The sequence below is a fragment of the Coregonus lavaretus genome (assembly GCF_964263955.1).
Source record: "Coregonus lavaretus genome assembly, chromosome: 9".
In the NCBI taxonomy this organism is placed as follows: Eukaryota; Metazoa; Chordata; class Actinopteri; order Salmoniformes; family Salmonidae; genus Coregonus; species Coregonus lavaretus.
Window position 1 is genome coordinate 39,833,865 of NC_139996.1, and position 17,020 is coordinate 39,850,884.

General features: G+C 44.8%; 1 protein-coding gene across 1 annotated transcript in view; it reads right to left on the bottom strand.

Annotated features, from left to right (window-relative positions):
• Nucleotides 1-17,020, bottom strand: part of plxnb2b (plexin b2b) — a gene marked incomplete at its 3' end in the record, with an annotated part of 123,424 nt that overhangs the window by 22,126 nt on the left and 84,278 nt on the right. Inside the window, exons 2-10 of the mRNA XM_084168565.1 lie at nucleotides 10,244-11,382; nucleotides 9,448-9,636; nucleotides 9,117-9,242; nucleotides 8,291-8,391; nucleotides 7,715-7,841; nucleotides 3,175-3,331; nucleotides 1,033-1,144; nucleotides 509-620; nucleotides 221-322 (exon numbers count right to left, since the gene is read on the bottom strand). Of these exons, the coding sequence (XP_084024691.1) occupies nucleotides 221-322; nucleotides 509-620; nucleotides 1,033-1,144; nucleotides 3,175-3,331; nucleotides 7,715-7,841; nucleotides 8,291-8,391; nucleotides 9,117-9,242; nucleotides 9,448-9,636; nucleotides 10,244-11,380 (2,163 nt within the window). The 5' untranslated portion in view covers nucleotides 11,381-11,382. The remainder of the gene's footprint in view (nucleotides 1-220; nucleotides 323-508; nucleotides 621-1,032; nucleotides 1,145-3,174; nucleotides 3,332-7,714; nucleotides 7,842-8,290; nucleotides 8,392-9,116; nucleotides 9,243-9,447; nucleotides 9,637-10,243; nucleotides 11,383-17,020) is intronic.

Consider the following 17,020-nt stretch of genomic DNA (forward strand, 5'->3'; position numbering starts at 1 on the left):
TTATTTCCCTCATTAAAATGCTAATCAATTTATAACATTTTTGACATGCGTTTTTTCTGGATTTTTTTGTTGTTATTCTGTCTCTCACTGTTCAAATAAACCTACCATTAAAATTATAGACGGATCATTTCTTTGTCAGTGGGCAAACGTACAAAATCAGCAGGGGATCAAATACTTTTTTCCCTCACTGTATATAAAACATTAAAATGTTTTCATTTACCTGGTACACATCCAGATTGATGCCCTCGAAGCTGATGGTGGTTTTGAACCCAACAGGAATGAGCACAGGGTCAGGGTTCTCAAACTGGGGACACCTTGCTCCCTAAACAGAGATGAAAATGAAATGTACATTTTTGTACTTCGAAAATTCAGCAGACAAACTCTCATCCAGAATGATCATTTGTCAGTTCTCTTAAGCATCTGCTGACATGCAAATTGATATTCCATACAAAAGCTTATGACTCCAACAAATCTTAATGTATATTAACACATTTAATGGAGCACATACCTGTCTGTGTTTGATGATTTGAGGGCCCAACACAGTGTCATCCATGTCCTGGCAGGTGTGGTCCTGGGTGTTCCACTGGCAGCCCCATGGACTGGCCACACACGACATACACCTAAGACACACGTCCAAAGCAGGGAGGCACTCTCATTTAAAAACATGTAAACCTGTGATAGTATTCCTATAACAGTACCCATGTTGTTGATGGTAAATATATCTCTTTAACTTCCGATAAACAAAGCTCATTTATCACATGCTTCCTCCGGATGAAAAAACAACGCAGGAAGCAGCGAGAGAAAAAAAACATATACGTCGGAGATGGACTTTCATTTTTTGATTAATGAAAAGGAAACTGAAGTAATTTCCTCCGGTTGGTAATAAAAAAGGGTCAAAATGCAAGAGGTGCATTCAATTGCAGTCATGAATCACAATTTACTAATAGAAAACCTTCTCTCATTTGTTCACATGCTGCTATTCATTTCCATCAAGGTTGTAGGCACAGTGAGCAGTTCAGAGAGTTAACTCACGGTGTGTTTTCTGCTTTCCTCACAGTGGCTGAACAATTGTAGAACTTGAACTCTCTGGTTGCCAGCTCCACCGACTCGTTCACAAAGATCTTAATGGGCACCGCCACGAAATCTACGGGCAGAGAGGAACAGCGCAAATGAGTGTCCTTGTGATTGGTGAAGATACAGGTTGCAGTGAAATCCACATAACATACAGAGCTCAGTAAGATATACAGTGGGGAGAACAAGTATTTGATACACTGCCGAGTTTTCCTACTTACAAAGCATGTAGAGGTCTGTCATTTTTATCATAGGTACACTTCAACTGTGAGAGACGGAATCTAAAACAAAAATCCAGAAAATCACATTGGATGATTTTTAAGTAATTAATTTGCATTTTATTGCATGACATAAGCATTTGATCACCTACCAACCAGTACGAATTCCGGCTATCACAGACCTGTTAGTTTTTCTTTAAGAAGCCCTCCTGTTCTCCACTCATTACCTATATTAACTGCACCTGTTTGAACTCGTTACCTGTATAAAAGACAACTGTCCACACACTCAATCAAACAGACTCCAACCTCTCCACAATGGCCAAGACCAGAGAGCTGTGTAAGGACATCAGGGATAAAATTGTAGACCTGCACAAGGCTGGGATGGGCTACAGGACAATAGGCAAGCAGCTTGATGAGAAGGCAACAACTGTTGGCGCAATTATTAGAAAATGGAAGAAGTTCAAGATGACGGTCAATCACCCTCGGTCTGAGGCTCCATGCAAGATCTCACCTCGTGGGGCATCAATGATAATGAGGAAGGTGAGGGATCAGCCCAGAACTACACGGCAGGACCTGGTCAATGACCTGAAGAGAGCTGGGACCACAGTCTCAAAGAAAACCATTAGTAACACACTACGCCGTCATGGATTAAAATCCTGCAGTGCACGCAAGGTCCCCCTGCTTAAGCCAGCGCATGTCCAGGCCCATCTGAAGTTTGCCAATGACCATCTGGATGATCCAGAGGAGGAATGGGAGAAGGTGATGTGGTCTGATGAGACAAAAATAGAGCTTTTTGGTCTAAACTCCACTCGTCGTGTTTGGAGGAAGAAGAAGGATGAGTACCCCAAGAACACCATCCCATCCGTGAAGCATGGAGGTGGAAACATAATTCTTTGGGGATCCTTTTCTGCAAAGGGGACAGGACGACTGCACCGTATTGAGGGGAGGATGGATGGGGCCATGTATCGCGAGATCTTGGCCAATAACCTCCTTCCCTCAGTAAGATGGGTCGTGGCTGGGTCTTCCAGCATGACAACGACCCGAAACACACAGTCAGGGCAACTAAGGAGTGGCTCCGTAAGAATAATCTCAAGGTCCTGGAGTGGCCTAGCCAGTCTCCAGACCTGAACCCAATAGAAAATCTTTGGAGGGAGCTGAAAGTCCGTATTGCCCAGCGACAGCCCCGAAACCTGAAGGATCTGGAGAAGGTCTGTATGGAGGAGTGGGCCAAAATCCCTGCTGCAGTGTGTGCAAACCTAGTCAAGACCTACAGGAAACGTATGATCTCTGTAATTGCAAACAAAGGTTTCTGTACCAAATATTAAGTTCTGCTTTTCTGATGTATCAAATACTTATGTCATTCAATAAAATGCAAATTAATTACTTAAAAATCATACAATGTGATTTTCTGGATTTTTGTTTTAGATTCCGTCTCTCACAGTTGAAGTGTACCTATGATAAAAATTACAGACCTCTACATGCTTTGTAAGTAGGAAAACCTGCAAAATCGGCAGTGTATCAAATACTTGTTCTCCCCACTGTAGCTATATAGGACCAGGAGTCTTTCCTGACTACATGACCTGACAAGGAAATACTCTGGTCCCTAGGTAGATACAGCCTACAAAAAGGAGAACCCTTTTTGGTTCCAGGTAGAACCCTTTTGGGTTCGATGTAGAACCCTCTGTGGAAAGGGTTCTAAATGGAACCCAAAAGGGTTCTACCTGGAACCAAAAGGGCTCTACCTGGAACCAAAAAGGATTCTTCAAAGGGTTGTCCTATGGGGACAGACGAAGAAACCTTTTAGGTTCTAGATAGCTCCTTTTTTTCTAGGAAGAACTCCTGACCCATACTACAGTGACAGTGGAGGCTGAGTGTCATGTCCTACCCTGGTGTTCAGTTGTGGATGGTAAAGAGACAGGGTTGGGCAGGGCACAGGTGACCTGGCCAGAGGACATGGTGGCGTCACTCATATAGGAGGGGAACACACAGCGCAGACGGTCTGCCTGCCCGATGGAGGGGAGGGAGGGCACGTTGATCTCCACCTGAGAGAGAGAAAGACAGAGTACATAAGATAAGGGGGGAGAGAGAGAGAGAGAGAGAGAGAGAGAGACCAAGGAGGGCCTACAGCAGCACGTAGATCTTCTGCAAATATTCTGTCAGACCTGGGCCTTAACAGTAAATCTCAGTAAGACAAAAATAATGGTGTTCCAAAAAAGGTCCACAAATACAAATTCCATCTAAAAAAAATGTAAATGTAAATCTAGACACCGTTGCCCTAGAGCACACAAAAAACTTTACATACAGTGGCTTGCGAAAGTATTCAACCCCCTTGGCATTTTTCCTATTTTGTTGCCTTACAACCTGGAATTAAAATGGATTTTTAGGGGGTTTGAATCATTTGATTTACACAACATGCCTACCACTTTGAAGATGCAAAATATGTTTTATTGCGAAACAAACAAGAAATAAGACAAAAAAACAGAAAACTTGAGCGTGCATAACTATTCACCCCCCCAAACTCAATACTTTGTAGAGCCACCTTTTGCAGCAATTACAGCTGCAAGTCTCTTGGGGTATGTCTCTATAAGCTTGGCACATCTAGCCTGTGGGGATGGTGTTCTCGGGGTGATGAGAGGTGTTGGGTTTGCGCCAGACATAGCGTTTTCCTTGATGGCCAAAAGGCTCAATTTTAGTCTCATCTGACCAGAGTACCATCTTCCATATGTTTGGGGAGTCTCCCACATGCCTTTTGGCAGGTTTGTTGTGGTGCCATATTCTTTCCATTTTTTAATAATGGATTTAATGGTGCTCCGTGGGATGTTAAAAGTTTCAGATATTTTTTTATAACCCAACCCTGATCTGTACTTCTCCACAACTTTGTCCCTGACCTGTTTGGAGAGCTCCTTGGTCTTCATGGTGCCGCTTGCTTGGTGGTGCCCTTTCTTAGAGGTGTTGCAGACTCTGGGCCTTTCAGAACAGGTTTACAGTGGGGGGAAAAGTATTTAGTCAGCCACCAATTGTGCAAGTTCTCCCACTTAAAAAGATGAGAGAGGCCTGTAATTTTCATCATAGGTACACGTCGACTATGACAGACAAAATGAGAAAAAAAATCCAGAAAATCACATTGTAGGATTTTTAATGAATTTATTTGCAAATTATGGTGGAAAATAAGTATTTGGTCAATAACAAAAGTTTCTCAATACTTTGTTATATACCCTTTGTTGGCAATGACACAGGTCAAACGTTTTCTGTAAGTCTTCACAAGGTTTTCACACACTGTTGCTGGTATTTTGACCCATTCCTCCATGCAGATCTCCTCTAGAGCAGTGATGTTTTGGGGCTGTCGCTTTGGATGCAACTCAGCATTCTTTGTCCTACAAACACGACGAGTTGAGTTTTTACCAAAAAGTTCTATTTTGGTTTCATCTGACCATATGACATTCTCCCAATCCTCTTCTGGATCATCCAAATGCACTCTAGCAAACTTCAGACGGGCCTGGACATGTACTGGCTTAAGCAGGGGGACACATCTGGCACTGCAGGATTTGAGTCCCTGGCGGCGTAGTGTGTTACTGATGGTAGGCTTTGTTACTTTGGTCCCAGCTCTCTGCAGGTCATTCACTAGGTCCGCCCGTGTGGTTCTGGGATTTTTGCTCACCGTTCTTGTGATCATTTTGACCCCACGGGGTGAGATCTTGCGTGGAGCCCCAGATCGAGGGAGATTATCAGTGGTCTTGTATGTCTTCCATTTCCTAATAATTGCTCCCACAGTTGATTTCTTCAAACCAGTCTTCCCAGCCTGGTGCAGGTCTACAATTTTGTTTCTGGTGTCCTTTGACAGCTATTTGGTCTTGGCCATAGTGGAGTTTGGAGTGTGACTGTTTGAGGTTGTGGACAGGTGTCTTTTATACTGATAACAAGTTCAAACAGGTGCCATTAATACAGGTAACGAGTGGAGGAGCCTCGTAAAGAAGAAGTTACAGGTCTGTGAGAGCCAGAAATCTTGCTTGTTTGTAGGTGACCAAATACTTATTTTCCACCATAATTTGCAAATAAATTCATTAAAAATCCTACAGTGATTTTCTGGAAAAAAAATTCTCAATTTGTCTGTCATAGTTGATGTGTACCTATGATGAAAATTACAGGCCTCTCTCATCTTTTTAAGTGGGAGAACTTGCACAATTGGTGGCTGCCTAAATACTTTTTTCCCCCACTGTATATATACTGAGATCATGTGACAGATCATGTGACACTTAGATTGCACACAGGTGGACTTTATTTAACTAATTATGTGACTTCTGAAGGTAATTGGTTGCACCAGATCTTATTTAGGGGCTTCATAGCAAAGAGGGTGAATACATATGCACGCACCACTTTTCCGTTATTAATTTCTTAGAATTTTTTGAAACAAGTTATTTTTTTCATTTCACTTCACCAATTTGGACTATTTTGTGTATGTCCATCACATGAAATCCAAATAAAAATCAATTTAAATTACAGGTTGTAATGCAACAAAATAGGAAAAACGCCAAGGGGGCTGAATACTTTTGCAAGGCACTGTACCTCGGCATAAACATCAGCGCCACAGGTAACTTCCACAAAGCTGTGAACAATCTGAGAGACAAGGCATGAAGGGCCTTCTATGCCATCAAAAGGAACATAAAATTTGATATACCAATTAGGATCTGGCTAAAAATACTTGAATCAGTTATAGAACCCCATTGCCCTTTATGGTTGTGAGGTCTAGGGTCCGTTCACCAACCAAGAATTTACAAAATGGAACAAACACCAAATTGAAACTGCATGCAGAATTCTGCAAAAATATCCTCTGTATACAACGAAAAACACAAAATACTGCATGCAGACCAGAATTAGGCCGATACCCGCTAATTATCCAAATCCAGAAAAGAGCCGTTAAATTCTATAACCACTTAAAAGGAAGCGATTCCCAAACCTTCCATAACAAAGCCATCACCTACAGAGAGATGAACTTGGAGAAGAGTCCCCTAAGCAAGCTGGTCCTGGGGCTCTGTTCACAAACACAAACAGACTCCACAGAGCCCCAGGACAACAACACAATTAGACCCAACCAAATCATGAGAAAACTAAAAGATAATTACTTGACACATTGGAACAGAGAGTACACAGTGGTAGAATACCTGACCACTGTGACTGACCCAAACTTAAGGAAAGCTTTGACTATGTACAGACTCAGTGAGCATAGCCTTGCTATTGAGAAAGGCCACCGTAGGCAGACCTGGCTTCAAGAAAAGACAGGCTATGTGCACACTGCCCACAAAATGAGGTGGAAACTGAGCTGTACTTCCTAACCTCCTGCCAAATGTATGACCATATTCTGAGACACATATTTCCATCAGATTACACAGATCCACAAAGAATTCGAAAAAACAAACCCAATTTTGATAAACTCCCTTATCTACTGGGTGAAATACCACAGTGTGCCATCACAGCAGCAAGATGTGTGACCTGTTGCCACAAGAAAAGGGCAACCAGTGAAGAACAAACACCATTGTAAATACAACCCATATTTATGTTTATTTATTTTCCCATTTGTACTTTAACTATTTGCACATTGTTACAACACTGTATATATACATAATATGACATTTGAAATGTCTTTATTCTTTTGGAACTTCTGAGTGTAATGTTTACTGTTAATTTCGATTGTTTATTTCACTTTTGTTTACCATCTACTTCACTTGCTTTGGCAATGTTAACATACATTTCCCATGCCAATAAAGCCCTTAAATTGAAATTGAAATTGAATTGAAAGAGAGAGAGTGAGAGAGAGAGAAATAAAGAAAGAGGGAGAGAGAGAAAGGAAGGAAGAAAAAGAGAACAAGAGAGAGAGAAGGAGAGAATGAGAGAGAAACAGAGAGAGAGGAGAGAATGAGAGAGAAACAGAGAGAGAGAAGGAGAGAATGAGAGAGAAACAGAGAGAGAGAAGGAGAGAATGAGAGAGAAACAGAGAGAGAGAGGGTAGAGAATGAGAGAGAAACAGAGAGAGAGAAGGAGAGAATGAGAGAGAAACAGAGAGAGAGAGGGTAGAGAATGAGAGAGAAACAGAGAGAGAGAGAAGGAGAGAATGAGAGAGAAACAGAGAGAGAGAATGAGAGAGAAACAGAGAGAGAGAGGGTAGAGAATGAGAGAGAAACAGAGAGAGAGAGAAGGAGAGAATGAGAGAGAAACAGAGAGAGAGAGAGGGTAGAGAGCAGAGTCAGAGGAGGTGCTTTGAGCGCTAGCACATTTCTCAGTTTTAATAAGCCAATTTTCAGTTTTCTGAGCCGGATCAATAGAGTGCAGATTGTTTCAGAGTAGAGGGTTGCTGATTCAAAATGGAAACATTTCTTATGACTTCTTATCTAGGCAAGACTGCCAGTGCAAGGCCCAGTACATTAAACTACCTGCTGGGTCTTTTTGCAGCTGAGGTTGGGTGGGTGGAAGGACACGATCTTCACACACTGCTGCCTGGGGCTCCACAGCCAGCCGTTCTTCTCCTCTGCTCGCCGGCAGTAAGACCTCCTGGTACACCTGGAACACCAACACCCATCAGCCACTGCTCTCTGTCCAGTTTGTCCGCTGGTCACACATTACTTCCTGTCTCACAGTGACCTCTGACCCTGAATAGCAGCCATTTCCTGTCATTAAATGACCTCTTGTCTGAGTGTTATCAGTTACCGTACCGATATACAGAGTCACTTATACAGTGCAGCTCTCCTTATATGGCCCTAACAAAAAGACTGCTCTCGGTGCCACATAAATAGGGAAGTAGTGCAGAAACACAATGGGGGGGGGGGAAAGTTCTGGGACTGTCAGCCATAAAACACTAGAGCAAATACACAGCTACACTCCACTGATGGAGTCAGGCCCTATCTAGGGCTGTTTAGAGGGACACGGGAGAGAGAGATATGCTTACCTGGTTCTCTGCATTAAATGTTTAGGAGCATACAGAGTGTGCGACTTTCTTTCTTCTTTCTTACCTGCCCTCCAGAACACACCAGCCACAGTAGGGGTCTCGTAGGGACACACAGGACTGGCAGTCTGTTTTCAGATGGCACGCCTGCACTGGCACCTTGGTGATCTATAGCAGTAATACACAGACACAGCCCACAACATAAACAGCATTACAGAGGAACCTCAGAGATACAAACATGTCAGGACGGGAGGTCTATCGGAACACTGAAATGTCTGTAACGTTGAAATTCACTTTTAAACTGGCACCTTGGTGATCTATAGTATCGCACTGTCAACAACACAAACACTAACAGCATGAATTCCTCCAGCTGTGATAAACACACAGGGTCTGTCCCTTTCTCTCTACAGCAATAACAACAACACTGACAAACAGCGGAACTGTCGGGAGGTCTATAGAGAACGGTATGGAGGTCTGTAGAGAACGGTATTGGAGGACTGTACAGAATGGTAATGGAGGACTGTACAGAACTGTCTGGAGGTCTGTAGAGAACAGTAATGGAGGTCTGTACAGAACGATAATGGAGGACTGTACAGAACGGTATTGGAGGACTGTACAGAATGGTAATGGAGGACTATCCAGAACGATAATGGAGGACTGTACAGAACGGTATTGGAGGACTGTACAGAACGGTAATGGAGGACTATCCAGAACGGTAATAGGGGACTATACAGAACGGTTATGGAGGACTGTACAGAACGGTAATTGGGGACTGTACAGAACGGTAATGGAGGACTGTACAGAACGGTAATGGAGGACTGTCCAGAACTGTAATGGAGGTCTGTACAGAACGGTAATGGAAGACTGTACAGAACGGTAATGGAGGACTGTACCTTTTTCTCGGTGGTGATATACAGGTGGCTGTGGCTGGCGTCAAAGAATAGGTTTTTGTTGACTCGTTCCCCTGTGGTGTCCCCTGGTCCTCTGCTGTACACCTCTGGGTTGGCGGTCAGATGCACCTGCCAGGCAGAAACACACGCTAGGCTCCTTCGCAACACATGCTAGGCTCCTTCGCAACACATGCTAGGCTCCTTCAATGGGGCACAGCACAAACAACAAAATAATCTGTCCACCAGCAACCTCCCCTAGCCCCACATCTTGTAGACCTCCCCGAACCCCCCTCTTCCACACCACACGTCCTGTTCCGTAGCGTCCTTTCCTTACCTTGTACACCTCTCCCAGGCTGTTCCCCAGGAAGGCGATAGTGTGGTCGTTCTCCACAGCGATGGCCACAGCGGTCAGCAGGCCCGTCCTGGTGATGACCTCCTCCGCCTGCAGGGCAAACTCTGGCTTACTGGCCAGCGGAGCGGGAAGGAAGTCCGCCCCACACTTAAAGTTGTTCAGCGTGTCTTTCTGCAGAGGGAAAGAGAAGAGATAGGAGATCTACTAGTTCCATTAAAGGGGCAATCTGCATTTGCTACATCCATTTTTGGACTTATAAATTAATTATATGTATCCATTGCTTCTTGAAGAATATAACTTCTAAATGCCTCATAAGCTTAGTTCAACTGTCGTACACCATCAGAACCAAAATATAAGCTTGTTTTACTCCATTGTTTGTAAACATTGCAAATGTAAACAAACAGTGTATAGCCTCAAAACATGGTTAAAACTATAATTTGATATCATGGATGGTCAGTCCTGGCATCCATAGCTCTGTCTAGGAATTTGAGAGTGGTTACATTTATTCAAGCTTTTTTTACCAAAAAAAACACTGTTATAATTTCGACTGCAGACTGGCTTTTTAAACCAATCTTTCAAGGGAAAGAGATGAGAGATATACCCTGCAGGATCCCTTCAGACCAAAAGAAACCCCCTGAAAACAAAGGCCTGAAATCCAACCCAATGTGTCATATCTTTGCATTATTGATTAAAGGGGAAATTCGTTTCAAATCACTGACTCTCTTTCTTCTCTTCTGACGTGTCTTTTGAAGTGGATGATAATGGCTGAGCTACTTACGTTAATGCGGGAGGTGCAGAACTCGTCTGTCTTGGATGAGTAGGGGATGTCCACAGCAGGGATGCCGGCGATCTTGCCCGAGTCGCTGTAACAGGCGCTGATGATGTCCACCAGCCTCTCGTTAATGGCCTTTAGAGGGTACATGCACAGGGCCGAGTCAGTGCTGTCATCATAGGGACTGGCCACCATGAACAGCACCTTGTGCCAGGGGAGGACTTGACCATACTGGCCTGACTCTGTCATCCCCCTGGCCAGCTCTTTACCTGGCGACGCGACATAAGCAGCCTGCACCTTGTTGTACCTGTTCCCCGGGCCACAGTTGAGCTGCAGCTCTGTGTAAGAGTAGTAATGAGGGTCGTCCTCACACAGCCGAGACACAAAGGTGAAGTTCTTGTTGTCGGTGCTTCCCATGGTCCTGGAGAACAGGAAGTAGACAAAGCCCTCCTCTTTGAAGGCGTGGCGGAAGTCGTGCAGGTACTTGGGCACGAAGGGCGTGGCCTGAACGGTGGATGCCTCGATGATGCTCTCGAACACCACCCAGTCACGGTAGTCCTGGAGAATGCGGGTGCTGATGAGTTTGGAGCTGTCCAAGCTGCCGTAGCCCTTCCCCACTAGAAACACATTAAAGGTGTTGCCGTCTTTAACGTATGTAGACATGACGCCCACCACGGCCACCCCGTCCTCAATACTAGCCACGTAGGTCCTCTCTCCCTTAGAGTCGCTGTAGTACAGCTGCTGCTCCACGTTGGTCAGGTTGAGGAGGGAACAGATACCCCGGTAGCGGGAGCCACAGACGATGAGCGAGCCGTTGGCCGGGTGCACCAGCAGCAGCTTGTTGACGTTAGGGGTGGGCTTGGTGTCCTGGCAGGCCGAGACGGGTGGGGTGCAGGTGCGGGCGTCCTCCCTGGGGCCTGTCTCGGTGCGGGCCTCCTCACGCAGCGCCTCGTCCAGCTGGTAGATGGTGTTGACGGCGCCCAGGTAGATGCGGCCACTCCGAGGGTCCTGAACCACGTTGTTGATGGCCGTTTTGGAGGGGAAGTCCAGGACCGCCTCCTCCTTCAGCTGGCCCCCGGCTGCAGACAGGCAAAACAGGAGGAGCAGGGGGAGGAGAGGAGCGGCCTGGACCCAGCTCGCCATCTCTGGATAAGAGAGGAGAGAGAGAGAGGGTAAGGGGTGATACACAATGTCGGTTGAAATGTTGTGATGGTATCATATCACCTAAGGCAGTGGTTCTCGAGTACCTCAAACAGAACATATTTTTGTTGTAGACCCGGACAAACATTCCTGATTCAACTCATTGAGGGCCTGATGATTAAAATCAAATCAAATAAAATTTTATTTTTCACATAAAATGTTTAGCAGATGTTATTGCGGGTGTAGCGAAATGCTTGTGTTTCTAGCTCCGACAGTGCAGTAATATCTAACAAGTAATATCTATCAATTTCACAACATATACTCTATACACACAAATCTAAGTAAGGAATGAATTAAGAATATATACATATATGGACGAACGATGTCAGAGCGTCAGTGAGTCTTCAGTCATGAGTTGGTCATGAGGTTGAGGTTGGGGTTGGGAGGGAAACCCTTGAATGTAATGCATGTAAAAGGACATCTAGAAGCACGTCAGTCTATAAAGCATCCTTGCTCAATGATTCCCATCCTTGTTCCAGTTACTCAAGTTTAAGAAGGATGCTTTATATTAGGATTTCATTGCATTAATGAGATCGTAAATGTAGTTTGAAACAAAACAATGGCAGTTGACAGAGCTTGGCAGAAATCCACCATGTTCTTTCTCTGCTGTTTTTAGCAAGAGGAAATGCAATACGTGCAGTAAGCAGGTTTCTTTGTTAAAGGGGGGAATATGATCACACAGCATCCTTTGATACACAAAAACAGCCACACACTTGCAAACAGCAGGAGGGAAAGACATCCTCCTCCCTCGCTGCTGATTGCCCACGCTGTGGTTAATGTCGAGCTGCAGGTGGCTGAATCTGCACGCACGCACGCACGCACGCACGCACGCACGCACGCACGCACGCACGCACGCACGCACGCACGCACGCACGCACGCACGCACGCACGCACGCACGCACGCACGCACGCACGCACGCACGCACGCACGCACGCACGCACGCACGCACGCACGCACGCACGCACGCACGCACGCACACACACACACACACACACACACACACACACACACACACACACACACACACACACAGAGAGAGAGAGAGAGAGAGATATGGTTCTGCTCATTTCACCTAGGCAGTTAAGTCCATAGCCACACTCGTCAAATTGAAAACCCATGATGAAGCTTCCCGGGAGGGAGGGAGGGAGGGAGGGAGGCAGCCTGTGCCTGGTTGTGAATCTGTGTTTTATTATGTTAACCTGCCTTCCCTCAGAGTACTAAGTGAGGAGAGGACTGATTAGACATTCGCCCTCAGGGCCCAGTTAATTTAAGCTCCTACCCCCATTTGCATGAAAGTGTCCATCCTCCCCTATTCCCTGATTTTATTTAGCTTTTTTCATTTCACAACCTCATTCCTTTCGGAGCCCCATTTCTCTAGGTCAACTTATCTACCCTTTTTAATTAATACCCTTAAACAATTTCATTACAATTGAAACTGCGTTATAAACACACTCCCTGTGCTTACTCCCATCAGGAGTGTATGGTTAGTCTTCTTTAGAGGATAGCAGGATGGTGTTTGGCTGAAATTCTCCCTGGTCTCTTAACACTGACAAACATAGGCTGCATTTACACAGGCAGCCCAATTTGGATCTTTGGAACCAATTATTGGCAAAAAAGCTGATCTGATTGGTCAAAAGACCAATTAGTCAAAGAAAGATCAGAATTGGGCTGCTTGTGTAAACACCGCCATAGTAATTCACGGACGTGTTCATGTACTAGGCTAGTATGCACCTACTCTCCGATGAAATTATTAACTTTTTACAGGGTTACTTAGGACCAATGCCAATGGTTACTTTGTTTGGGTTATTCTGCCTTCGTTTAGTCTAGAATAAGAGCCATGACTTCATAAAAGTTTGTTTTAAAACCGCAATTTTTATTGTGACCCTGCCATGACAGTGATAATCACTCATGTCTATAGAAAATAAGATATTCCATTTCCCATCAACTCATATTTTTTACACTACATCCATAATCCGCTGTCAGTCTAGCTATCCAAATTCCTGTTGCAAATCTTTCACAAAAAAATATGGATTTTCAAAATGTCACTGGCTGCTTTCTCTAGCCTAGCATATCATGATTTAGGACCACTGACTGAACAGTGCATTATCAAACAGACTGTTAGAAGCAGCTTTCCCAAACTGAGATGTAGGCTAGGCTACAATAGTTGGTAGAATTGTCAGGAAGCATTCACTTGGGTAACAGGAAACTCAGCTTGACTTACTTCTATCACATCAAAGACTATTTATTTAGCCTATTCATGCAAATCTCTCACTCCCTATAAAAAAAATCTGCTGTTATACAAATTTCCTTCAGATGTTGCATTGTGGGTCACTGCAAAATAAATCCTGCACTCTTTTTCAAAGGAGCTCGTTCTCTCCTAGGATGTCTCCTCTCTATCATTCTTCATATCCTTTTTTCATGGGCTTTAATCCAGAACACTGGAGTTAAGGAGGCTTCAAAGAGCTTCGGAGGAACAGTCAGACTCACTGCCATGTGGTAATGACACAGGTGGAGCCAGCCCCTTTGTCCCTGGGCTGTCCCAGCTTGTCTCTACTCCTCTGAAGAAGTCTCTCTCTCTCTTTCTCTCTCTCTATGCCTCTTTATGGGACATGGCAGCAGGGAACTTCTCTCCTACATAGGCTGGGCCATTCTAATGAAATAAAAAGCTGCTCAAATTAGTGGGTCACTCAGCGTAAGCCTGCAGCTAATGAAGCCTCCAATGGCCGGGGATAAATAATAATGAAACGAGCGAGGCGCTAACGAAGCAGGCACATCTGGAAAGTGAGACGCTCCCGAGAAAGCCTAGGCCCTGATCGGCTCTCTTCCAGTGCAGGAGCGAGAAGACTTACCTCGAGGAGAGAAAATTAACTAGATGCTCCAATCTCTCATCATGTGGCTTCATGGTATAGTTACCGGCTGCCTTGACTTCACAGGCTTGTCTGCAATGTTTGGAAATACTAGTGAAAGGGAAAGGAGAGAGGATGGGACATTTTTCTAGAGGAGCTACTTGTACAGGCCGGAAAAGCAGGACAAAGACTGGGTGTGTCCTGCTGCCTGTTAACTGGATAGCCCCCACGCTTCTGGCTGCCTACCCTCTCTTCTCAACATCTCCACCCTCCCTGCTCTAATACGTCAGGACATGTCTGCACAGGAAAAGCATCTCCCAGAAGAGGAAAATTAAATATTATTGAAAAATGGTAGGAGTGAGCATGCCATGAACGCGAATGAACACATACACACACACAGCTTGAAACGCTGACAGCGTAATCCTTTCCTGACACCCAGAGACATTTCTCCAGACTACCTTTGACACAGGCCACCGCAGCAGAACGGCGGTCCACAGTATCCTACCCATCATCCACTCTGGCACAGACAGAGGACCCCCCACATCCCCTTCTCTAGGATAACACCCCGGCCAGGCCGCATGCAGGAGGAAGTGAGTGTCTGCTGATCACATCTCCACTATGCTGAACAGACAGACATTGGCACCTTATTACATATTTAGTGCACTATGGGTCCTGATCAAAAGTAGTGCACTATATAGGGAGTAGGGTGCGATTTGGGATGCAGACAGTGAGTCACGGACGCTGATCTGATTCAAACCCAGCACGAGTGCTGCTCTCAGACCTAGCACTCATTAAACAGATAGTGAGATATAAATAAATAAATAACAGATCCCCCCCATCGCAAACATAATAGGATCAGATAGTGAGATATAAATAAATAAATAACAGATCCCCCCCATCGCAAACATAATAGGATATCACCCCATACGGCGGCAGCCCGCATTCGTATTCAGCATTTCTCATATTAGCGCTCCTATCCTCCCTCTTTCTCCGTCCAGCAGATGCCATTCCTGACAGTGACGGGTGACGTCTTTATATTAAAGCCTTTCTTAGTGTCACGTTGCTGATAAAAGTGAGCCACCATTAAATGAGTGGCCCGACGCTGGGGGCCGGGAGCCAGGGGTGAGAGAGGGGTTAACGCTCAATTGCCTATCTGGCCCTGTGTGTCTGTCTGTCTCAGCGTGTGGGTGTTAAAGCGAGTTACAGGCAAAATGACAAAGTGGGTTTAGCGGCGCACAAGGAGCCGCGGCGGCGGAAACAAATGTCTCCGTCAGGTGCGTTACACGGCGCCGAGAGCTCCCTGTTCGCTCTCCAGTCAGTGAGAGGAAAAAGGGAAGCGTATGAGCCTCTCCCCTCCTACCAATCTGAATGAAATTGTTTAAAAAGTGCTTAGGGAAGCTCGTGTGACGACATAAATCCAATTTCCATATGAACAATTACCCTGCCGTCAGGGTTGGCAGTTCATTTATTTCAATTTGACTGACTGCAATGAGCCGCTGGCCCAGGCAACCAGTCCAGTCATTGTGATCAGGCAGGGCATTAAGCATGCAGCCATTGATGGAACTAGCTTGGTCTATAACACAGAGACCCAGCTGTCCTGGCCTAAGTACCATCCTCCTGAGACCTACCATGACCAGAGTACACTAAAACACACATTGGCCTCACATTAGTGTGTGTGTGTGAATGTGTGTGTCAGGGTTTCCTTTAGCCGTTAATAGCCAGCTTTTGGCTGATAAAAAAACAACAACAGATAAATCAAATTGGCACCGGCCAGTTGTCCGGGAGAATTAAAAAAATCCCATTGCGAAAATGCATTTTAGCCTATTCATCGATTGAAATAGCAGTCGTTGTAGTGCGAGAGCTGCTGCTATAGCTCATCAAACAGCTTGTTCATTGCTGCTGGAGCGAAATGTGCTTTTATAAACCCAATCATTGCGCAACAATTCTAAATGCAATCGCGTGTTTAAAACTGTTTTGACAGCCACGATTAAAAATAGCTACTATTTTTATTTCTCAACTGGTAATTGAAGCGCGCTCTCCATTCACCATTCAAGTGCATAGGAAACTAGGCAGGCTTCAGCATGTCACACACAATGATGTATGATTACTGATAATCCTGAATGAATCCTGAATAATGATGAGTGAGAAAGTTACAGACGCACAAATATCACACAAATACCCCATGGTAAGAAATGTGACTGTTCCTGGTGCAAAAACAATGTCCTATCCCGGAGCTCGAGTAAATGACATTACTAAACTGCTCCCGAATGTACTACGCCAGGACATGGACATCGATTCTATTGTACTCCATGTGGGTTTTAATGACATTATGAAGGGCAGCTCTGAATAGTTGAAACTGGATTTCAAATAGCTGATTGACTCCCTGCTAGACACAAATAAAAGACCCATCATATCTGGCCCTGTGCCCTCTCTGAATCGTGGCATTGAACGCTTTAGCAGGATTCTTTCTCTTCACAACTGGCTACGTGATTATTGCAGCTCAATGGGTGTATTTACTGGGAAGCTTCTGCTAAGCTTCCCAGTAAATCATCCCAAAAAAGTGCTCAAAATAGCCCATGTTAACATATGCAGCTTTAGAAACAAGGTTCATGAAATTAATAACTTGCTAGTAACAGATGACATTCATATTCTGACTATCTCTGAAACTCACTTGACAATACCTTTGATGATACAGTGGTAGCAATACAAGGTTATAACATTTACAGAAAAGACAGA